Raw genomic sequence first — 24281 nt, 5'->3', positions numbered from 1 at the left:
TTATGGCCCAGAGCATCTCATCAAAAGAAGTGAACTAGAAAACAACTGGCTACCAGCTGTTGAAGCCATCTCTGTGTGCGGTTCCTCCTGTCTGTCTACACATAAACACAGCACAACACCTGGAAGGTTTGCACATTTTCTGTCCGGGTCTATAGGCACTTTAATGTTCTTTCTCCTCTAAAGGAAGCTGATGACACGGTTTTCCTCGTCGCTGTTACAAGATCATTAGAGTGTTCTTCCCCCGGGCTGTCTGACAATAATAACATCCTGACAGACCTGTCGTGGGTGCAAGAGTCAAATTTAACACAACGCAGGGAGCTGCTGAGCGTTTCTTTTCTTTCTTTCTTTTTTTTTCTCCTGAACATATTCTCAAATGGGAAAAAACCCCATGAATCCTACACTCTTCTCCTATTACACTAATGTAGCTCATTTGGTGTAAATTCTGTCATTTACTACTGTTTAGCTATCCACCGTTTAAAAGGGCTCTTCTGCCGCCAGCCCCTCACCGCGCTTTGTGCTCACTGATTCCCAGCGCACTCCACATTTCAATATCTTATTAATACAGAATTAACCAACAAGCCCGCTCGCAAAGAATTAAAAAAGGATCTCTTTAAATTAAAAACCAGCGTTACCTTCACCAGTCCACACATTTCCTTGTTAAAAACTCATTATTATAGGTCTTCCGCCATCTATTTATTAGCTGTATCAAAACAGAGGTCTTAATGTGAATGCATAATTCATAATTGAATAAAAAAAATTCAGACTTTAAAAAGAGGGAGAAAAAAAAGCTGCTAACCACATTCATGAATGCTTGACTGCTTCCTAATTGCAATGCAATTATCACATGTTATGAACAATGTGAACTCTTAAGCAAGTAATTATAACACAAGGAAACCTGTGACGACCTTTAAAATTTCCTACTTGAGGTACAGTTTTACTAACATTGATACAAATGAGATTTTAATCTGAACATTAGTTTGTTTAATCCCGCAAAATTGGCACACCACGGTTAGATTACTTTCCCTTTTTTCTAATTCATTTTACATCCATTTTTAAATCCCAGCAGATGGGTGATTGGCTAAGCAATGCAAAAAAAAAAAAATATTTTCTGTATTTATTTTTCCTCTATCCTTAAAGACATCCCCCGAAGTAGCAGTATTAGACATTATCTCTTTTTGAATCTATGTATATGAATGAGATTTTAGTGGCTGGAGTTATTCCCACATGGCAACACAACAGTCAGTGGTGTAATGAATCTCCCTATCCGGCCTGCTGTCTTAAAGCAGGGCTCAGACTGGAGGAGAAGCAGCAGCGTTGTGCTCACGAGCCACCAGAAGCACAGGTGGTAGCGATATAGGCCAGTCCCCCAGGCTCTTGTAGCTGAAAGTTGTGTGTCTTGTATAGTGCCTGTGTCCATATGGCTGCCTGTCTCGCTCTCTTCGCAGCCACAGCCTCCACACAGGGCGCGTTTCTCTCAGCGCTGATTGTGGTTAGCCGTGGTTGCGCGCCTCTCGACATATGGAAGATGTTGTAAAGTTTGTTTTTCAGGGATGTTGCTGCTATTTAGACTGATTGTACGAAGCCATGAGCTCCCCATAGATGCCTGCTTGTCAGCCCCTGGTGACATGGATTGGTCAGTAGATAAATTGATACCAGGCGGGGATGTTTACAGTTTGTGCACAGTGTGAAAGTGCCTGATGCTTTTGGGAGTTTCATGTTGTGGAACAGACTGCTCCAGGTGGGCTCTGGGACATGATGCAGCGGGCAGCGACTGGGGGGGGGTTGGGGGCCTTGCAGTCTTGATCAAAGTGAATTACACCATGGCTCAGTGATACAAAAAAATTACATATTGATTTGATTGTGCTATCGCAACACGAGGCCCCTCTTTTGAGACAGGAGCAAGCAGAGATCACACAGATTCACTGATTCCATACTGGCCAAGACTCATTGATTAAATAACCCCACGGTTTTTATGTGGAAGCAACATACACTACGCACACCTGACGCATCGGCTTAACCATCATGCCTGAACTTTTGACATTTCATGTGACCACCAGCCTGTGAGTGTTTGTGTTTCAGAAAAGTTTTGATCAGTGTTTATTGATAGCTGTCTCTTCTTTGTGTGAATTCCTCCTGCAGATCCTCGCTAGAAGAGCATTCCCCGCACAGTCACCCTCTCTACGGCCACGGTGTTTGCAAGTGGCCCGGATGCGAGGCAGTGTTTGATGATTTCCATTCATTCCTCAAGTAAGTAAAAGCGATCGTCGGAGGTGCACTTCTATCGCACTTTGTGTGTCCTCGTATTGGGTCGATTACACGTTTCATGACCCCCGGCAACTTAGAGGCACTACAGGTGCAGCTGGTTGTTATCCCTGAGTGTCACTGCCTGGGTTGGCCCTCTCTTGACAAGGGTACTGTGGCGGGGTCTCCTTCTGAGAACGGCATGGGCCTCTAATTCCTGTGATAAGTACAGTTCCCATGGTGACGGGGGCCGTTTTTCCCAAACAAACAACGGTAGGATGTTTATCTGTGGCAGCCCACACTTAGGGCGCTCTGCATGTTTGCCCTTGTCACTGGACAGGAGGATTGGTGTGTGTGTTTGTGTGTGGCTGTGACTGCCCTGCTCAGCTCTTTCTGTTAGTTGTCTTTGAGTTTTTCCTGCTCCTACCCTATAGGCTTTACTTCTTTGACTTAGATGCTCTAACCTCAGCGGTATGTTCAGATCATCCAGGTGTACAGTAGACTTAGACAGCTGCGAGGAACACAGCCTCACCTGCTGTGGAGCATCTCTGCAGTGTGAACAACAGTGCAACGTTTGACTCTGTCCAGCCTGACGCAGGCCTTTGTTTTGTGCCATGATTCTCCCCCGTCTGAGTCAGACCCCTGGTTTACTAATCAAGCCGGTGTGCAGCGCGCTCTAGGTAATCCAACACATAACAGCGCCATGGTTACGGGGAGGATGAAAACATCTGCGTCGTGGCAGCAGATCAATGGCTCACTGTCACCCCAGATTAGTCGCACTTTAAACAAGATATGACACAATTCCATTATCCTAAAACAAGCCCTCAGCGAAGACACGGTTTCCTCACAGACGCAGGAGAGAAAGGTGCTGCGGAGGGGACGCCTCGCAGGCTGCTGAAAGTTTTCATCGTCTTTGTCAACATTTTGAATCCTCTTTTGATCATTTGTATAAATCCACTTTGAGCACAGTTTGCATTTGAAAAGCTTACCACACCGGATCGTACAGTACAGGCTCTGTACAAGATTAAAAAGAGGCAGTTACTTATTTTAATTTTAATTTAATATACTTCCTGTTGAGAGTGAGTTATTAACCCACGTATCACACACACACACACAGACTCACATATTTCAGCTTTGGGAGTGACCCCTTAAATCCATCACTATTTATTGTATTCTGACATTGCCTCACCCTTTGTTTATAGAAGAGAGGGGAATTAAATTCAGTGCGCCTGGTAGAGCTCTGCCTGAAAAAGTCTCCAAGTGCACTCTGCTATGTTTTTACAAGTGTTTTTATCATGGCAACATCTTGTTTACTTTAGTTGCCTGCTCAAACTGCTTGGAACATGTTAAGAAAACATTTGGGGAGAGTCTCCACAAAGCTGCCTTTGTTTAACAGCAGGCAAGACTGCGAGCAGCTCACCAAGGTGTTAACTCTCAAACCCTTAAGCACTTCCACATGAAACCCAGCAACTGATACTGCCGGCCTCCAAAAAGAATCAAAAATAAAAACAAAGAGTACATCAGACGTTATAAAGCTCTTACAAAAGTCTCCTAAGGTTGAGAGAAATGTTGAAAATACAAGTGTATGTGTGTATGTGTGTCTGCTGAGTGTGTAGTCAGCAGAACACGGTGTACTGTGTACCAGAGAGAAAGAAAGGTGAGGAGGACTCTAACGTCAACCAGATTTCAGCTCCACATGCCAACAGTAACAACTAACACGGGACTGAAATGTTGTTTTAAACTGTGTGTGTATTTATTCTATCTTTTAAAGAAAACATTACATACCTATGCGCACTATCTCGATAAATACAAAGCACCAAATCCCTGTTCCTGTTTTCAGGATCAGCGCACAGATGGGTGTGGTTGGGTTCATAGCAGAGCCTGGTGTTTTTATGAGGGTCAAGACCCTTCTCTTCAGTGTCCAGTCAGAGGTCACAGCCAGTGAAACACTGCAGTGCCCTCTAGTGCTGCACTGTCTGTCTGCTGAAACCACAAAAACTTCTCTCTCTCACACCTCCACACCATGTGGTAATTCTTCTGTAAGTTATGCAGCTCCGAACCACTGAAAACACACATGCAAATAAGCCATGGGTAAAATAATGTAAAATTAAAAAACATACATTTTCTTACAGACATAAAAATTTGAATTTGCAATCAGTGTAAAAAATAAAAGCTATGACTATTTTTTAAACATCAATTTTCTAAGCATTTTAAATGTAAATACAACTGTCAGGAAGTGTGCATTTAATTTGAAAATCCACCAAGGAGTCAAGAAGATAAACCTTCCTTAGAGACACCCTTAAGCTCTGGGTTCAGTCTATATAATTAGAAATGGTAAAGACAAAAAAAAGAAAAAAAGACGAAGTGATATGTAAAAAGCCGACTGTTACAGGAATGTCTGTTTAACTTGTTTTATTGTGGCAATTTACATTAGAAACGGTCATCCTGCCAGAGAGCTTTTAAAAGTGGCTTGATTTGAAGTCCAGAAAGTGACACATGCCAACGTTCATACTCTCTCTCGATGTCAATTCCCTGTATCCCCTGCTCCCGTGTCCAGACACTCCTCTCAAGGCTGCATTAGGGCCATTTGAATATTTCATTTCCTATTAATTATGCACTGTGACTCTCCATGTCATTAGAAGAAATAAAGTGGAATGTAACAAAGGATGAAAAGAAGCAGGGCACATGTCTCCTATGAACAGAGAAATTCCAAAGCTGCTCACGTAGGCCACCCTTCATTGAAAATTCAGTCTGTGCCAGTTAAATTGAAGCTGAAACGTCTTTACCTATTATTTTCTTCTTTCAAATTTAGTAAGATGTCCTGAAATGTTTACCAGTTTCATTTTCCGAGCTACTTAATTAAATGGGCATTTATTTGACTCAAGCAAATGGAAAGCCCAGAGAGGTCTGAATTGATTTCAGGAGAGGGAGGTTATTGCCCACGCTTTCTTTAAATAATTTTAATTTCTTTTCGCCACAATAATTAACATCAAAGTGCCGAATGTATATCACAGTCATTTTGAAAAATGCATTATCAAAACACAAAAGAAGGGCCCGCAGGTGGGAAGAGACCACGCTCCCCATAAAGATTTAAATCGTTCACCTCCAAGGTTGAAAAAGCTGAAGAGAAACCTTCACCATTTCAAGCAGAGAACTATCAATTTTCCTCTCCCCCGCCCCCCCACATGTGTCTGTTTTCTGAGTGTATGTGTGGTGTTTAATGCACAAATGTGTTGTCTGTACATAAACCAGTGGCGTCAAATTTATTGGGCCATCATAACGCCAGCGCTTCCGCCGCACCTTCACAGGTTGACTCTGGCTATTTTTGATTTGCAGTAAATGACAGAAAAAGTGCATTTGAAAAGGCAGACGCGTTACACACCTCTCTGCCGTCTGCCGGCGCCAGCCTGGTGACAGTGACCTACATGGTCACCGAAGATGTGATATAATTTATGATATATATAATATATTGGATCCATTAGCGAGCATAATGAAGTAGTGAAATGAAAGGGTATTTGTGAAATCAGTTCAAACATCCTGCTCGGATTATGATTAAATGATTAATGAAATGCCCCTGCATAAGCATTTTCAAACAGTAATTCATGCGGCGGCTGATAAAATTCCTCCAATCATATTTCCTTCACTCGTGAACCTTATCTCCACCATTTTATATAAATCACAGGAAAAAAAAAAAAAAAAAACCTGCCTCCTGCCCGGCAAGCTACTTATTTAGATTAGTTATAAATGTACAGGAAAAGAGAACATCTTCCCAGTATAAAATAATCACGCATAATTATATCCATAATTCAAGTTTGTGACAGATCCCATCTCCTCGTCCTGTTGTCCTCTGCATTTGGCTTCATGACTTTAATTTGAACGACAAAATTAACAGAAAAAAAAGCACAAGCAGAAAGGGCAAATTCAACCTGAAGAAATGGCAGCAGGGAGCTGCTGCATAATTTAGCAAAGGAGTCCAACCTGAAATTCTTGAATGATTCTTCTTATCTGTGAACGGTAGTAGAAGCAGACATGACCGCTATGAAATATTGAGTGTCATCCGTGCATGTTAAAAGAATTGTTTCTGCAGACATTGTGTGTGTGATTTTTGCAACTCGCTGTTTGTTTAATGTTGGAGCTCTGCATAATATTTACCTAAACGCTGCCACATACTCTCTGTGCATTGTGCCTCAATTACCAGGTTGCGTCACTGAAGCAGACATCACAGGGTTTTTTTTGTCTCTCACATCTAAAAGGCTGCAGACGGTCAACGTGAAACTGACATCAGTTTTTTCGTGTGTTTTTTTTTTTTTTCCGCAGGCATCTTAACAATGAGCACGCCCTGGATGACAGGAGCACGGCCCAGTGTCGGGTGCAAATGCAGGTCGTACAACAGCTGGAGCTGCAGGTATTGTCTCCGCGTTTGTTTTGGCCCAAATATTTATGTGTCGTCTTTTCCTGACACTTCCTCAGTGTCTGCCTGAACCCCTCCCTCGTCCGCTTGATATCAGCCACGGGGTCACTCGTGGAGGGTGGGGGGCGGCAGAATGAAATAATTCTGTACATTTGCAAGTAACCAGTCATTAAAAATGTGTTATGTATGCAGGCAGGAAAAGATATATGAAGGACCCGGGGCTAAGTAGGGAAGATAATTACATTTTGAATTTTACTGGGTTTTAAAGTTATTTATGACTTTTAACTGTTTGGCACCAACAATAAAACACTTGTGAAATGAAATGACTCGGCAGCAGTGGTGTGGGCCCTCAGTGTTGAGTGGGTTAAAGGAACAGGAAGGTTATTGTAGCCGGCCACAGAAAACTGTTGATGCGGTAATCAATGGTTTTATTGCAATTGGTCTCGAATGGTCTTTTTCTATGAGAAATGTGTGTGTACATTAAGAATGCACTTATGGAAAAAAGCTTTACTGTCATTCCATTAGGGAGGCTTTATAATGGCCACTGAGTCATATGTGTGTCTCTGTAATGGTGAACAAGACCACTATGCTAATGTAAGACTGCACTTATTTATTGGTATTACAGGGCAAAGTAAATCCAACCATTTCATTAAACTGTATTTTTATTAATTAGCGGCCTCTACGGTTGCAAAGTAAATACAAGTCAGGGTGGAATGTAATGCCTTCCAGACTTGATGCAGTATTCACTTGTGTTTAGCTACATAATACTCAGAAATGACTGATAATGACCATAAAACAGTTGTGGTTTACAGAAGGTTAACCTTAAACAATGAGAGTTCAGTTTCTCAAACATTACACCAGACCAACGTCCTGTTATTTCCGCTCTTCTGGTGTATTATCCACTGGGATAGAGTGAAGGTTTATCAGAGACAGACTTCCTCTGCATGCAGCCTGGCTGTCACCATAATTCAAGCTGGCAGCTAACACAGCACTGAGTTTGAGACAGGTAGAGAGGACCTGGGCTTGTTACTGGCAATGAGACGCAGTAGGCTTTAACCTTGAATTGGAGACAGTAGATTGTGCTGAAGTGCAGAGGTGTTAACAAAGGCTTTTTAAAAACAAATAATTAGACAGACGATTTGTTCTCCTCACTCCTCATGACAAATGATGCCTTCACGGCAGAGGGATGCATGGAATTAATAAAAGCGCAGATAAAGATTTTGTTCATTAAAAATGTAACATGCTCTTTTTCCTCATTACAGCTAGCGAAAGACAAAGAGCGTCTGCAAGCTATGATGACGCACCTTCATGTCAAGTCCACGGAGCCCAAAGCCACGCCACAGCCGGTGAGTAGCAACCCTGTCATACGTCTCTCTCTTGTCCCTCCCCCCCATCCTTTTGTTTGTCTTAATTGGCACACATGTATTCATTAATCCCTTCCTCCATCTTCGTATTTATCTGCTAAATAAAAACAGCTGTTCTCCTGAGTGAGGCAGTAAATATTGTTTGGACCACATCTGCTGACATCCGAGATTCAATTTAGTGTCTGTGATGAACTGGATGCACTGCTCTGTGGCAGCTTCAGAGAGGCAGCGCATGTTTGTGCAGAGAGAAAAGATGAGAACGTAGCGGAAAATCGAAATAAAAGATAACAAATATAATATTTTCATAACAAGATACAATATGATGTTTAGTGCTTTTAAAACCAACGTGACAAAGTGCTTTCCTGCCAGATAACATCAGATATAAAAAAAAAGGAACATTTATTAAATACCAAACAAATCTTAACAATACATGTTGAAAAATCTGAAAGGGAAGAAAAATGTTGATAAAATGAAACAATGCTTCAAATGAAACAACTAAACATATTCATTAAAACTGTTTCCTATTCCTATTTCCAATGAGGGCTGAACATAGGATATTATTGATTGATTGATACACTATGTGGTTATAAGATATTGTTAAGTCATGCTTAAAAGAAACTTGCTGATGTTCCTTGCTGATGGCAGCCGAGGTGTTAGTAGCACCTGCTGATTTGGATTCTGACATTGATTTTGTATGATAACAGATGCGTCTCTGGAGACATTTCAACCCTCGTTTGGAAAAGTTATCAGTAATTGCCCTCAGCTATCTGTTCTGTAAAAGTAATTGGTAAGGTCAGATATGAACAGAATCTTGGGGTCAAGGTAAAATAGAAAAAAAATGGCCAGCATTTTAGTTTTAACGTTAATTTTATTTAAATTGTGTATGGCATAGAAGTCAGATTGCACTGTTACTGTTGTCACTGGACTGTGAACAGAGGTGATGGTGTTCTTGCAAGTCTTGCAGGATGTGGATTACTGGTTAGCAACTGAAATCCTTAATAAATGTAACAGCAAATCAATGTATTATCTTTGTGACACATTCCAAACATCATGCTTATCACTCTTAATATATGCCATGCCATAAAGCCCACTGCTTAATCCCTTTCCTATAGGGGCAGGGGCTTAACATATGGCATTTAAGTGTCTGTGCTATTTTGTCTTGTTTAAGAAGGGGCCTCACGACCATAATTCAATCTGTATGACAGTTCATTCAGAGAGCCAAATGTGTAAAGATCATTTCACTGCAGGGTGTGAAACTGAAATCATGCGCACAGACACACAATATACATGCAGGCGTCCTGTCTCTGAACACTCTGTGCAGCTTGGATCATTTATTTACACTCAGAGAGGCGGCTATTGACGTGCGGAGGCTGCATGTGCGCTCCACACAGCACGGCCAGTCAACATAAAGCGCCTGGAGATGTTGAACGACAATAGGCTGTCTGTTAAAGCTGCGCCTGTGTCACACACACTGATTGTGTAGATTAGAGTGCAAAACGAGGGCTCTGACACAGGGACATTTGTATATGAAAAGTGGTAGGGGCGGCAGATAGCATCTTGAGTTCGCTACCTCTCCTCTCTCCCCGGGGCCTGTGAGAATGGCTGTGTCAGAGCTCAGCGTTAACACTCTCAAGGGGGCGAGCAGGGATTTTTATTCAAATAAATAGACTCCCATTCTCCAGCGCCGCTTTTCCTGCTGGGAGCTGCTATGAAATGCTATGATAAATATGTCTGGCTTCGGATGGGTGAGTGGTGGCCTTACACAGGTCAGGGCCAGTGGCCCCACTCAGGCTTTAGTAGGATTGCAGCATCAGAGGTGGCCAGAAAAAAAAAGCCTCCTTTGAGTAGATGCTGAATGAAAGTATTCTCAGAGCTGACTGCAGACAGAGGCACTCTGAAGTAACAATTGTGTTCTTGCAGTAATTACTAGTTCTGTTTTTCTGCTGTTCTGTGCTGTTGCATATAATAAAGGCATGTTTAAGTAGCCAGCTGTCATAGCGAAGTAGCTCAGATGAGTTTGCTGGTTTACATTTAGTTATAATTAAAGACAAACAAACTGATACTGTGCATGCACAACCTCAAATGAATAGGATTCATTTTATTATTCAGAGGTGGTTGGGGGCGGGGGGAAAGATCAAAACAAAATGTGCCACATTAGCAGTGCGTGGCTCTCCGTGTGTGTATGCCTCTGTGTGTGTATGTGTTTGCCTCTGTGTGTGTGGGTGGGTGTCTGTACTCGGTGTCACTAAGCATTCTTGTCAGAAATCTGACCTTTTACGCCATACATAATTAAGGAGGGACTTTTTGTTTATTTTCTTTAGCAGCTTGCCGAGTCAAAGCCAGTATAATTAGATCACCAATTACCATTTAATTAATTTCAGTCTGAAGTCTCATTTTGTCTAGGCACTGGAGTGAGCCCAAATGGTGAGGCAAACAAAGGCAAGGCTATTACCAGCCTGTCTGGCCTATTGTTGAAGCCTCTGTGTGTTTATGGCCAGGGAATATGGATGAAACATGAAACAAAGCCTGCTAATCCACAGGAAGAGAAGTCAACACCGCAGCCCCATTCTATTGATAGCATTGTGTCAGAAACACGCAAACCCAAGTGTGATTTATTTTGTCCATGATTGAGAATAACACGTCTTCTGCTGCTACCGTTGGTGAGGATGTAGTGTGCATTTGTGCATCCCAGCAATAATCCAAATTATTTGGGTAGACTCGGCCAAAAAGGCAGAGTTCACCCTCCAAGACATAAATAGACATTGTGAGGACTTGGACGCACGTCTGTTAAAATGGGAGAGTCAGAAAACACAAAGAGCAAAGCAGATTCCATCTTAATAATTGATAAATGCCTAATTTTTAAACAATAGAAATGTGTATAAAAATTAAATTAAATTAAACAAAAAAAAAATGTTACTTTGGCAGCACTCTGGATGTGTTAGTCTTAAATATCCTTATTATACCTGTTGGTGATGAATGATAATTTGGTGGTTCAGCGTTTTTGTGTAGAATCAGATGTTAAAATCCACCATCACCTTCCCGCCATTATCAGCAGAAATTAGACATCTGATCCCCTGTAACCAACAAATGATGTCAGCGATGAGATGTCTTCTCTCCACTTCTCCTGCTCTTTATTTCTCCCTCTGTGCTCTTTTTTTCCTTTTTCTTTTTCTCACAGTCTGAAGTCATGTTTAATTTGGAAACTGGCCTCCTTTGGCAAATTAGCAATTAGAACAATTTTGTGGGAATATGTATATGTGTCATTAGTTTTCCTGCCAATTAATAGCTGGAGCAGGGGGTCAGGCTAGAATTTTCCACTTGACTGCTGCTTCAGTACGGAGGCTTGGCACTTGGCTCGCAGCCGCCACAGCTGCTGGAAGCCATGCTATACCTTTGGAGCACTTGCCATAATTAGTTTACCTTGTAGCCATTATTACTTAAATCCCTCCTTCTCCTCGGCCCACCCATCCCATCCACACACACAGGCCTCAGTGGTGATACCAAATATTCTCTGCACAAGGCTGTCCGTGAAAATGCCATCTTCACTCCGGCCATCACGGCTCTGATGATGGAGGTCAGTCAGATACAGTAGTTAATCATCAGATCACCTCTGTAAGCAGCTCCTAATTAGAGTCCTCATTATAAAATTTCAGCTTGTAATTAGCCCAGATTGGCTTCTTCCTCTGTCTGCCTTATTAGCAGGGCTGCTCAGCGGTAGGTGAGAATCACACTGTCATTTTTCAGAGCTGCTCGGGCCGCCCATCTTCCCTCCACTACTCAACCCTCGCCGGTTACCACGCTGCAGACCCACAGTGGGGAGATGAGGTGTAGAGGGGGGGGGTGGGGATGTTCGTCCAAACGGGACAAAAGATTAAACAAAGGCGGCGAAACAGAAAGCTGGGAACAGGCCTGACACGGCAGTGAGTAAAGGAGGAAGGGAGGGAGGGGGTGGAGAGTGTGAAGAAACGGAGGAGGAGGAGGAGGAGGGTGGAGGAGTGGAGGGCTCCAGGGTTGTTTTCTAAACATTTAGCAAACGTTCATGGATCATCTCAGGTCCCACCTGCAATTAGAGAGGAGATGTGCATAGTCAATGAGGTGTCTGAGACACAGGGGTAATTAGTAGACTAACTGAGCTCCTGTCTGTCTGTGTGTCTCTGTCTGTTTGGTCCGGCTCTGACTTCCTCTCCTCAGCTCAACCTGGTGTCCAACGTCACATTGTCTAAGTCGGCCCCAGAGGCCTCCCCTCCTCTGAGCCTGCCCCAGACCCCCACCACACCCACGGCACCGCTCACACCCCTATCCCAGACCCACTCTGTCATCACAGCCAACAGCCTCCACAGCATGGGCCCCATGCGACGGCGCTACTCGGAAAAGTACAACATGCCCATCTCTCCAGGTACTGCGGGATGTGCACACACTGTCACACTCATCTGTCCTGCTTAATAACCACGTAGCCACACATACCGCAACTGTATACACACGCGCGCACAGCCATGTAATCACGCTTTAATTTACGTTATCAGCCTCTAATTGGACATTACTGTTGACACCCGATCATTTAATCCCATGTTGACACCATTTGTGTTTGTGCCCTGTGTGCAGATCTCAGTCAGAACAAAGAGTTTTACATGAATGCAGATGTTAGACCGCCGTTCACGTACGCCTCACTAATAAGACAGGTAAGGACTCTGCTTGAGCTTTTTTTTAATCTTATTTGATTTGCAAATGGCAGAGATACAGCGACTTTACGTTGTGCCATACAGAAGGTCACTAAACTACTTTTGTCTGACTTCTCTCTCTGTTCGCTTTTCAACACAATTTAAACTGAAGGGCAGATTAACCGTCTTCAAATGAGTGCAAGAATGCGTACGGGATTCAAAAAACAGCCACATATGACAATTGCATTTGATTAAGCATTTCAGTGGCTGTGATTATTACCAAATTCATTTCACACAACAGTAGGGATGAACCTGTTTTAAGATGGCCAGTCAATTATCGCTCGGCTGTAGTAATCTGGGATCTCAGGAATTAATCTGCGCTGGCCATAATTGCTGCCCTGTAATCTGCCTGAGAAATGTTTTCGCTCGCCCTTCATTTACACCCACAAAGGGAAATGTATTCAAATCTGCCGTTTTTTGAACAGAAAGTGCAGCAGAGGAGACTTCCCATAAACACAGTGCACTTTTTACATAGGCAACTTGTTTTCCCCAAGAGAACACACAAACCTGCATGCCTCTGGTGAATTATTGATCATTTTGTGAAGGGAGCAAAATTGTAAATGTTTGTTTCTGTCACTGTCTCTCATCCAGGCAATCCTCGAATCTCCAGAAAAGCAGCTAACACTAAATGAAATCTACAACTGGTTCACACGAATGTTTGCATATTTTAGGCGCAACGCAGCGACGTGGAAGGTAATTCTGCTGTTCCTCCTGACTCTTTCAAATCGGCACCAGAGAAGAAGGAGACATTGTGTTGACGTTAGGGAGAATTAAATGATAGCCATGCATAATACCTCCAGAAATGAACCTTTACACAAATACATAACAATCCCCCACTTATTCTGTCCAAATGAACCACCCTTTAAACAAACACATGAACCACACAGAGAAACCAAGCAGAGGAATATGTGCATTCTTGTAAAGGAGAGCAAGAAAGAGAAAGGGTGGGTGGCATTAGTTTAACTTAGCAGTGCTCTGCCAGTGACTCCTGGCTGAGTCCCTCACTCACTTCAGAAGGGAACACTCTGTTTTCTACTAGGCCACAAACACACACGCACACACACACACACATGCACGCACGTAATGAAAACAAAACATTAGTCTGAAAAACAGAGATGACTGGAGTCAGAGAAAGTGAGATTTTAATGGGAAAGACAGTGATGAAAGCCCCTACTAAGCCTTAGTTGATCTGTGAGATGAGACCAACACGACACACACACACACACACACACACACACACACACCACCCTGCTCCATCCCCCCAGCCTCCATCAGCTCCCACACTTACTGACAGCCCCTCCATAGGGGCACATTGGAGTTATAAACACTGGATTCCACAACTCTTTTTCCACACATACACTCTTACTATATACACATGCACTCTGTATAGCTCCTGGAATAACAAGGGGACGATGTATGAGAGTCCATGAATTTAAAGTTGTAATTTTTTTAGCGGAGGGAAATTCCGACTCAAAGTGAGCAGCCGAATATTGGGAATAAAATGTTAAGTTTTTACCACCTCACACTGTTCAGACCGTCTGGATGATAAGAAAAAAGAATGTCACTAACTGTATTGCCATGGAGACCAGTAAATATTTACATGTTGTTTAAGTCATTTGAAACTCAAGGACCATTTACTGCCAATAACATTCTGGTTTATTTATTGTTTTCATTCAGGTTTCTCCCAGTGCCTGTCAAAATATTTCTTCCTTGAAATGAAATTCTTCCCATGCAGACATGTTTACTGTACTGATAGCAACCTTCTTTTCTTCTCTTTTTTGTCTTTACACCAACTGCAGAATGCAGTCCGGCATAATCTTAGTCTTCACAAGTGTTTTGTGCGAGTAGAAAACGTAAAAGGGGCTGTGTGGACAGTCGACGAAATAGAGTTCCAAAAGAGACGGCCTCAAAAGATCAGTGGGTAGGTTGTCGGCCTTTTGAGCCCCGACTAGCGTCTGTCTCACCGTTGACTGATGGGAAGAGGCTGCTGCTGCTCCATCTCATTGTCTGTCTGCCATAACGCCCAAAGTCCCCGCTTGCTTTGGCGTGCCTCCCCTTCATGCTTTCAGAAGCCTTTTGGTGATGCCTCATAACCCACAATGGCTTATTTTCATTTTGATCCTCACCCTCTCCCCTCGTCTGTCTGTCTGTCTGTCTGTCTTGTGTCTGTGTGTCCGTCCTCTGTCCCTGTCCTGTCGATCACTGCATCTGCATCTGGCTCCCCCCTGCCCTTTCCCCCCCCCCTTGCTGGTTTGCTTTCCCAGGGTGCCATTCGCACCAACCTTTCCCTGCATAAGTGCTTTGTGAGAGTAGAGGATGAGTTTGGGTCCTTTTGGACTGTTGATGATGAGGAGTTTAAGCGCGGCCGCCACATACAGCGAGGCCGCCCTCGGAAATACGCCACTGATGAGAACTTTGACGAGCTGCTCGTACAGTAAGCACTTCCGCCTGCCCTGCAAACCCCTGAGGCCCCCCGCCCTTCCCCCACCTGCATGCTCCCCACCAGTGTTGCCATCATGCTTTCTGTGTTTAGCTTGCCATCCATCATGCTTTCAAGACCTACCTCCATCAGCTTAGTCCTTTTTCTTCTCCATGAAAGTGGTGATAGTTGTGTGGTATTGTCAAGTGATTGAACATCTCAGAACTATTGCCTTAATCTCCACATTACTACACCAGTAAATGTATTTAGTTCTTATACAAAGTGCATTGATTTCTTTTTATGAAATAAGATACTGTAGTCGAAGATCACATGCTAGGTGAGACATGAGTCTGTGGTTGTAATTTAATTTTTCTGTTTGCAGAAGTCCAGCCTTAGTGAAGAACATTCAGACCAGCTTGGGCTATGGTCCGACCCTCTCTGCTGCCTTCCAGGTAAAAATAAAATGTGACTTCATCGTTTAGCTGCCTCACTTTAAAAGTGAAAAAAAGAAAAGAAAAGTCTCTGTCCGTCTTTGTTGTTAGGGGATATACTGGTGTGAAAAGAGTGATGGGCAACTGAGAAAGTGCTGACAACTCTCTTCCGTTTCAAATTTAATGCTTCGGGCTTCGCTTTTCAGGCTTCAATGGCAGAAAACAACATACCTCTATACACTACTGCTTCCATTGGAAGTCCCACCCTCAACTCCCTGGCCAACGCCATCCGTGAGGAGATGAATGGAGCAATGGACCATGGAAACAGCAACGGCAGTGACAGCAGCCCAGGACGCTCACCCCTGCCAGCTATGTGAGTGGCACACACACTTTCTATCTCCAACACAGTCTGTGTACGAAAAGAGAATAAAGGGAAAGAGTTTCAGCTCCACTGAGACTGTAACACTCTAAATAGATGTAGACAGCGCCCACCCAATATGCACTAAAATTACCTAATGCGTGGCATCAGATGAAATAGAAACAATGCCAGGGAGGACAATAAATAAAATGAAGACGGATGATATTGGAGTGGTGTGTGGGGTCATGGCCAGAGCTGCGGCTGGCCTCCCTGCAGAAAAGGAAACTCCACCTTTTCAAAGCTTCCATCATCAGACCGTTCGGGAAGAAAAGAGTGCAGCCCCTCTGTTATTTTAACAGCGAGTTTATGAACTCTCCTTTATGTGTCCTGCTGTCTGTCTCGGTCTCGCCATAATCAGCATTCCAATTTGTTAAAATATTTATAAAATGCCAGAACGCAGAGTGACAGAGCTGCTGGCTCCGACACGGTGCAACATGAGCTGCAACACATTGAGAAACGCCTCGTGAGCCGCTGAAAGAAAAACAACACAAAAGCATAATTAGTCTGGAGGACATCATCCAAGATTCTCATGTAGGAAAGTTGCGGTCGGCCTGGAAACCGCAGCTCCCCGTTCACTTGTTGTATAGGAGTGTCTGCTAAGTTGTTTGAAGCCTAAAATAATACAGCGCACACTGCATCGTTTCCAGATGTGAGGGCAGACCACCGATGTGCAGCGCGGGTAGACTCGGGGATGGCCTCCTGAAATGTCTGAGCTTGGGGGAAATTCTGCCTGAAAACAAAAAAAGAAGGTGCAGTAATGAGCTCCTGGCCAAATGAAAGAAAGTGCCATCCCTAATCACTGTGAACATAGCTCTGAGCATGGCTGTGGAACAGGAAAGGCAGAGACAGGATGGGTGTGCTGGCCTGAAGGCAGCCTGCTTCTCCCTCTGCCCCTCTGCTTCTATCTTTAGGCTGATCGAGCTCGCTAACTCTTTCTTTATAATTATATCTATAAGCTTTATGCAAGTACAAAATGAGTTAAAACTGTTTTCTTTTGCTTTTAAAGAACTTTATTCTCTTATTAACAAAACATACCCATCGTTTCATGCCTTCATATTGAGTGTTATATACAGTGAGTGTACTCACACTCAGGGAATGAGCCTTAAACCTAACATATGCAAAACCCCCCCCTGTTAGTCTATGAAACTCAGGCTCACACTGTTGCTAATACAAGTTCATCACAGTCAACTGCGCTACAACATGTGTTTTCCACATGTGCTGCCGGTTGACAGGACACAGCTTTTTAACACAGCGAAGAAACCAGAGTCTGTTTCTGTTAAACAGCCAGACGCGAATCAGGTACCCAGAGAAGGCTAATTATAAGCAAAGTGTGGAATCAGCATGCAGTTCAATAGCATAATAATAACAATTTCATGTCTGCCCTGCAGCCACAGAGTCAGACCTGAGGCTACGGCACTTGTGGAGTTACTTTGATGTGAAAATGATAGAAAAGCTGACTTTACTTTTTCCCCTCTTTATAATTTACACCAAAATATGTCAGCTCATTAGCATAGGAGCGTCTCCATCACAATAGTTGCAAATTACACAAGACGTCCTGGTGTGAATAAATCAAATGTGTGCTTTGGTGATGAAGAATGTGCCAGTTGTCCCTTGTTGTTGTAGTAAATGAGCCCGGTGCCTCATCCTGACACCGCTCTACCTCCACTCCAGCAGCCTGGCACCGCAGGTTAGAGCAGCAAGTCCCCTGCAGCTGCTCATAATGTTTTTTTCTGTCTCCCTCTGCCACAGCCAGGCCTCCTCTCCCCCTGCGCTTCATTCCTGCTCTGTTTCTGTAATGAGAAATTTGGCAGATCTCATCTCTTTAGTGGCTCTTTTGCCCAGGCTGTAAGCTTGGGGGGAGGGGGGGCTCATGTTTTTGCCTTGTTTACAAGTGACAGCGTTATTATTCTCATAAGGGCTCTGTTTCTTATCACAGTGTTGTGCCGAGTGCGCCGCTGCTGCTCTCTCTCGCACGCCTCTCCTGCCAGCGCTTTTCTTCCCTTATTGACACTTGGTTGAAAATATGCATTAATTCTGGAGTTTAAAGCATGTATGGCGGTGTCTGTTCGCTGTGTTTGCTTGAAGTTGATTAATGATAGAAGCCGGCTCAGGGTCGTCCTCTGGAGACCCGCCTCGCAGGTTGTGCATGTTAACGAGCAGGAAGGGGAACACACAGCGCGCCGCTGATCCTCCGCCACCAGGAGGCTGACAACGGCAGCCCACTCGCTCCGCAGAGTCCATTCTCTCCTCCCCTCGTCTCACGTTGTTAATCTTCCTCATTTATCAATTCTAAGTGAATACCCTGTTGTCGGTTGCCATGAAAATAAAAAGCCTGCAGCTTTGCCGGGATTGGAATACCTCAAAAGAAAGCTGAAATTATCATCAGCACCACTGAGGCCCCCGCTCACAGCCTCACTGTAGCCAGACATTTGTTTTTGTTCCCCTGTTTCCTTCTCTATAAACAGAATCAGCTCAGGTCTGTATCTCTTTGTGGCTGCCTGTGTGAGAGGTTATTGAAGAAGAAGAAGAAAAAACTGCTTGTAAGAAAGTTAAGCTGGCAGAAGTGACGCTACATGTTCCCTCTCTTCTCTTCTCTTCCAGGCATCACATCAGCGTTAAGGAGGAACCACTGGACCCCGAAGACCACGAAGGGCCCCTCTCCCTGGTAACGACCGCCAATCACAGTCCGGATTTCGATCACCACAGAGATTACGACGACGACCAGGGCCACGACGACATGCTGTAAGGGTTAGCGCCAGGCAGCCCTCCCCAGCCTCAGAGGCCGAGGCAGTCTGGGTCATCTGGGAGACGAGAAGCGCTCCGCAGATAACAAACACTGAACTGCAGTCTCAGCCACTGATGACAGCTCTCAAATGTCTCCAAGTTAACTTTTTAGTGCCATTACAATACATAGCAAAAACACACACAAACAACACAGAAGTACACCCCCCGACGCGAGGGTCCTTTTTTTTTTTCCTGATTCATTTCTACTTTTGATTTAAGTAAAAGCTTAAAAAGTGAAAACTTCATTTCTACTCATGTGTCGGACGGACTTGTTTGGTACGGGGGCGACGTGCTCGCGGTCAGACTCTGGGAGACCCTCGCCGTGCAGCCAGGACGTACTGCACTCTGCGGACTGCAAGAGGGGTTGTGTCTCTCCCCCACCCACCCCCACTCTCTCTCTCTCTTTCTCTCTCTCTCTCTCTCTCTGTCTCGCTCTCTTCCTCTCTCTCTCGCTCTCTTCCTCTCTCTCTCAGACACACGCATCTAACCACAAACTGAAGAGAGAGAGAGAATGACTGACGTTTAATTTACACCGTGTGTATGTGTGTGTGTGTGTGCGTACAGTACGTGCGTGTGTGTGTGTGCAAGGGAGAATGAGTGCAGACTGTTCATTGTCACTGCCTTCAACACTTTTGATTGGTTTGATTCCATCTAGGGTGGGAGGGATGTTGTTTTTTATTTGGGTGTATTGTTTTGTTTTTTGGGGGGTTAGAGGTTATAGAATATCAACCTAATGCATCTTTTTTTTTTTTTTTTTTTTTAAACTGATCAGACCTCATGCCCATGCTGTGGAGATTCTGTGTGGTCAGCACTTGATGATGAATGTTTATGATTTCCTTTCATGTTGTTCTTTTAAACACACACACATGAAGCAGAATGTCAGATACCGAGCAGTGTTTTTCTGTCATTTATTCCACAATCTTCCCAACATAGAAAAAAAAAAAAAAAATTAAAAACTCACCACCACTCTGAGGTGTAGCCCACCCTTCACCCCCTCCCTCATGAAGTCCATTGGCAATGCACTACTCATAATGAAGGCTCTCTCCACGCATCAATGAAGCTTAATTTAAGATGCGAATGAATGACAGAGAAATCATGCAGGTTATGGTTTATCCTTATGAAATTATACTTTAAAACAGCCCCTCACGGCAGAGCATGCTTAGCTGCAACAGAATTTCTGATCACTTACAAGCTCCGGGTTTTTTAAAGCAAAATGAAAATGTCAGGTGTGCACCGGCGAGATAATGATTTAGACCAACTAATTGTGATTCCTGAACACAACTGTCATTGTTAATCAAATGTGTCTGCTTTTCCACGCTGTAATTTCATTCAGAGCTTGAAAGATAAACGTGCATTCCCTGTAGTTTTATTTGTATCACACGCATGACCAGTTTTAAGTTTTTTAGTGAGTGTTAATAATTGCACACCAGATGAAATGTTCATTTTCTTTCTTTCCTCCAAGGGAACAAAATCCCAAGACTTGCAATAAGACCTAAACATTGCACATTCCAGCATTTGACAGCCATCATAAAGGGGCCCAGACGTACAGTAAATGCCATGTGGGGGATGTGGATGCCTCGTTGTTCAGTGTCACCCAAAAAGCCAATAGTTGTAGTCCACAACATTGAACTGAGTGAAATCCACATGTGGTTTTGTGACCGACAAAAAAAAAAAAAAATTCCAGCCTCGATAGAGTTAAATTTTAAAGAGACCATGAATTTCAAGACTGCAATCAACCACTTTTAATTTTTTTTATTTATTATTATTATATTATTCTTATTTTATGTTTTATTTGGCTTTTTTTTTAGTTGTTAATGTGTTTTAATATCTTGTTCTGTGACTACCAAAGATAAACTACAAAGTCAATGTTGTGTGTTCCATGCAATAGCTGATAAGGCCAAATATCTCTCCTCAATTCTCTCTCATTGGACGATCTCCGCGGCTGCAGTCGGGCCGGTGGTAGACTCAATCGAGGGAAATGCTCCTCAAACTGGTGTTTTCATTCATTTTTATAATAATAATTTTTTTCAAAAAACCAAAGGGGTGTGTCTCGAACAGGACTGCTGCAGTAATGTCTTGCAGTGACCAAATCTGAATGGGAGGCGCTGACAGTCTGACTATACGATGACCAAATTAGGGAAACTTTTTTTTTTTTTTTCTTTTGGGCCAGTGAGTTGAAAAGGGAGCTTTTTTGGTCAGGAACAGATTTGTGTGCAACATAAAAGGGTATGTAGAGAAAAGCTGGTGAGGAAAAATATACTGGTAAATGGGAAAAGCTTTGCAGAGAACAATGTGAAATGGATTCTACTTCAACTGGACCACACAATGATTCAATGTGTCTCTTCTTTTATTCCTTAACTTTTGTATGCTTTGAAATGATTGTATGCCACTTGTTAGGGGTTTTAGTGTCTTTGTTAAGATTGGCAAGACTTTATGATTGTGTTTAGTTTCTGTCAACTTATTACTTTTTATATTAAAAAACACTCCTGTCAACTAATAAGCTGGGTACAAGGTACTTTATGGCAGTTATTGTTATTGTTATTATCGTTTTTTAAGTTCACTGCTCATTAACTAAAAAGGAAAAAGGGCAATCTGTGGTTTCCAGAAGATGTATTTAATATCCAGGCAGCTGTGGGATGGGTCAGTTACAGCCGGGGCTAGGATCGTGAGAACAGAGCCGAGCTCATCCACAAACCCCCAGTCATCTGGCTGGTTTGTTTGGTATTCAAAAAGGAGGGAAAAGCGCTGGTTAGATTAGAACATTCTCAGCATGTGTAGCTTGACATTACTAAAGATAACAGCATGAGAAAACCGTTAGTACGCATACCTCATTTCAAACCTATAGGGAATGATTCAATTAAATGAGAAGAGGAATAAACAAACATTTCACTCAGTTGCACTTAGTTGTATGTCTTGCATGTGTAGTCTGATACTGTAGAGAGAAAAAAAAGTACAAAAAAATAATAAGAAAAAATGAAATTAGAGCTTGTTTATCTTAAAGGTTTCATCCTTTTTGCCAAAACCAATCCAAACCTCAGGCCTTTTGTTCATGGAGATATCACCCAGCTGTGTGTGGCACATTCATCCTGTCTGTTCTCTAATGGGTTGTTTTAAGGGCGTTCCAATATTAGGTTGTACATACATGTCAGTATAGCCTCTGTCCTTTCCTGTCCTCTCTCTCTCTCTCTCTATTTCTCTCCCTCTCTCTCTCTCTCTCTCTCTCTCTCTCTCTCTCCTTTTTTGTTTTAAGATCAAAAAATACATTTGTGTTATGATGTTTGCTTTATCGCCACTGCTTTGTATTAACTATGAAATAGCTATGAGAAAAAACTGCTGTATGTATTGGAATAGCAAACTGTGCTGCAAATGTATTTTACTTAGTAATCCTTGCTTTAAAAAAAAAAGAAAAGAAAGAAAAAAATCACATCATCCTCACAGACATCTGGGTGAGCTGGGCAGGGGCAGGCTGGGGGGGAGATTATCCCCGATTTTGGATTTTAAACTGTAATATAGAAAACAGACTTTTCTCTGTTATCATTGACCTAAGCATTTTGTACAGATTTTTTTCCCTCTTTGTGTTAAGCTGTTTTTGATACTTCCTTTTGATGGTCCAACCACTGCCTTCTGTGGCTGTATGTTAAAGATTACTGCTCTGAGAAAAGGGCAGACAGGTATATTTCCTCTACAAGATGGAGATATCTTGCATGACTAATCCCAGGGTCACAGAGTTGGGGGTGGTGGGGGGGTATGGTTTAAGTGGTCAGTAATAATATAAGGGTGTATCAATCTAATGATATTTTATATGAAATTAATAGGAAAAAGAAGAAAAATATGCAGTGCCAAGATGTAAAGAATATTGTTAAATGCTGTCTTTTTTTCCTTTTTTTTTGAGAATTTCATTTCACTCATGCATCAAAGATGTGTCCTCCTCATCCATGTCACGTAGGTAAAAACACACACATTTTGTTTGGCATCAAGATATTTATATTTTTATCTCAAGGGTCATTGTAAATGAGTCAAACCAAGCACAGCAGGCAGGTCAGAGGTGTAACGTCCTGCAAACTGCGGCCGTGTGGCATCAGATCTCCCCGTAACATCACACACACACACACACAAACACACACACACACTGGCACCCGAGCTAAGACGCCATTGTTTCATCCATCACTAACCATCCAGCCCGCTGTCATTCCATCCCCCTCTTTCCTCTTTCTCCCTCTCTCTCTCATCACACTTTTTTTTTCCACACGGAGGGGGGAGGGAGGGAGAGAAGAGGGGATAGGGGGAGGCAGCCGAAGAGCTGTCAAGGTGCTCTCATCCTGCAGGAGCTTGTCTTTCTTTCTCTTTCACTCTTTTTTTTCTTTGAAGATGTGCTCTGTAGTTTCTTTTTTCCTGTTTTTTATAGAGAAATATTATTGCTCATCATTTCCATCAGTCTGTAACCTCCTCATCATTCCTTGTCTGTCTGATGCAGACCACTCTGTTGTAGTCAGTGGCGATGACTGACGTGAGCATTCTAAACATGCAATAAAATGCTGGTTGTTCAGATCGTTTCTTCAAGTCTCTGATTGCATCTGTTTCAAACAGTCTCCTGCGTGTTGTAGTTGAACAGTTAAAGACGCACTTGTGCAGCTTTACCCAGCGCAGCCTGTTTGTTCAGCTGTTAAAGTGTCAAAAGTTTCTCACTGAGATGAACTCACATTACCAGATAGACCAGATATTTCCACCTGCAGAGGAGTTCAACACAGACCTGTGTTTGTCATCTTCTGCAGGAGTCCCGTCTCAGCCTCCCTCAACATTAAATTATATCGTAATTAAAAAGAGACAGTTAAACTGTCTTTCCCTAACAGCAATTTAGGTAACTGCATTTGATAAGCTATAAATTGTAACACCATTAAAATTCCAGAAATAATAGCGATATGGATTTGGTGACAGGAGCTAATGCTGAAGACCAGGACTTGGGTTTTTACGACAGAGGCACAGGTCATGTTGGCTACTAAACAGGAGACAAAGATCAAGTCTAAGCACTTTTAATCTTGTGAAACAAGCAATTACAAATAGTTGCATTGATTTGTTAAAAAGCTTTAGGTGACATAAATCGTTTCTTGCTTAGCTTATTGCTGGAAAACATAAATGTCAAGTGTATTATTAATTAAGGCCTTTGAAAGACAAGATTTAATGGAAACGATATAAAATCACAAGCAATCTTTCTGTTGGCAGTATTTCACTGGACGCTCCGGCTTCATGTGTGTTCGTGTTGTTTTTCATGACACTGATCAGATAACATGAAGTTAGAGCGAACACACAGTAATGGAAGATGTTTGTGTGTCTTTGAAAAAAATCTGCCATAAACAGAAGCATTCACATAAATTAATCACACAGTAACTTACTGAGACGCTAACATATGATATTATTATAGTCCATAAAGTTGGATGAAATATTATGGGAACAGTGGGTCTCTGTTGATATATTGACACAGTGACATGATCAGCCAA

At 42.8% G+C, this 24281-nt stretch overlaps 1 protein-coding gene across 8 annotated transcripts in view; it reads left to right on the top strand.

Annotated features, from left to right (window-relative positions):
• foxp1b (forkhead box P1b) overlaps nucleotides 1-23332 on the top strand; it is a 150130-nt gene extending 126798 nt beyond the window's left edge. For all 8 annotated transcript variants that reach the window (XM_083971023.1, XM_083971027.1, XM_083971028.1 and 5 more), the window contains 10 exons: nucleotides 2140-2247; nucleotides 6559-6646; nucleotides 7915-7998; nucleotides 12208-12412; nucleotides 12619-12695; nucleotides 13326-13427; nucleotides 14534-14655; nucleotides 15536-15605; nucleotides 15791-15957; nucleotides 18604-23332. In XM_083971023.1, coding sequence (XP_083827149.1) covers nucleotides 2140-2247; nucleotides 6559-6646; nucleotides 7915-7998; nucleotides 12208-12412; nucleotides 12619-12695; nucleotides 13326-13427; nucleotides 14534-14655; nucleotides 15536-15605; nucleotides 15791-15957; nucleotides 18604-18748 — 1168 coding nt within the window. In that variant the 3' untranslated portion in view covers nucleotides 18749-23332. The remainder of the gene's footprint in view (nucleotides 1-2139; nucleotides 2248-6558; nucleotides 6647-7914; nucleotides 7999-12207; nucleotides 12413-12618; nucleotides 12696-13325; nucleotides 13428-14533; nucleotides 14656-15535; nucleotides 15606-15790; nucleotides 15958-18603) is intronic.
• The last annotated feature ends 949 nt before the right edge of the window (nucleotides 23333-24281 follow it).

This window comes from Trachurus trachurus (assembly GCF_905171665.1).
Source record: "Trachurus trachurus genome assembly, chromosome: 5".
In the NCBI taxonomy this organism is placed as follows: Eukaryota; Metazoa; Chordata; class Actinopteri; order Carangiformes; family Carangidae; genus Trachurus; species Trachurus trachurus.
This window is presented reverse-complemented; position numbering and strand designations above follow the sequence as displayed.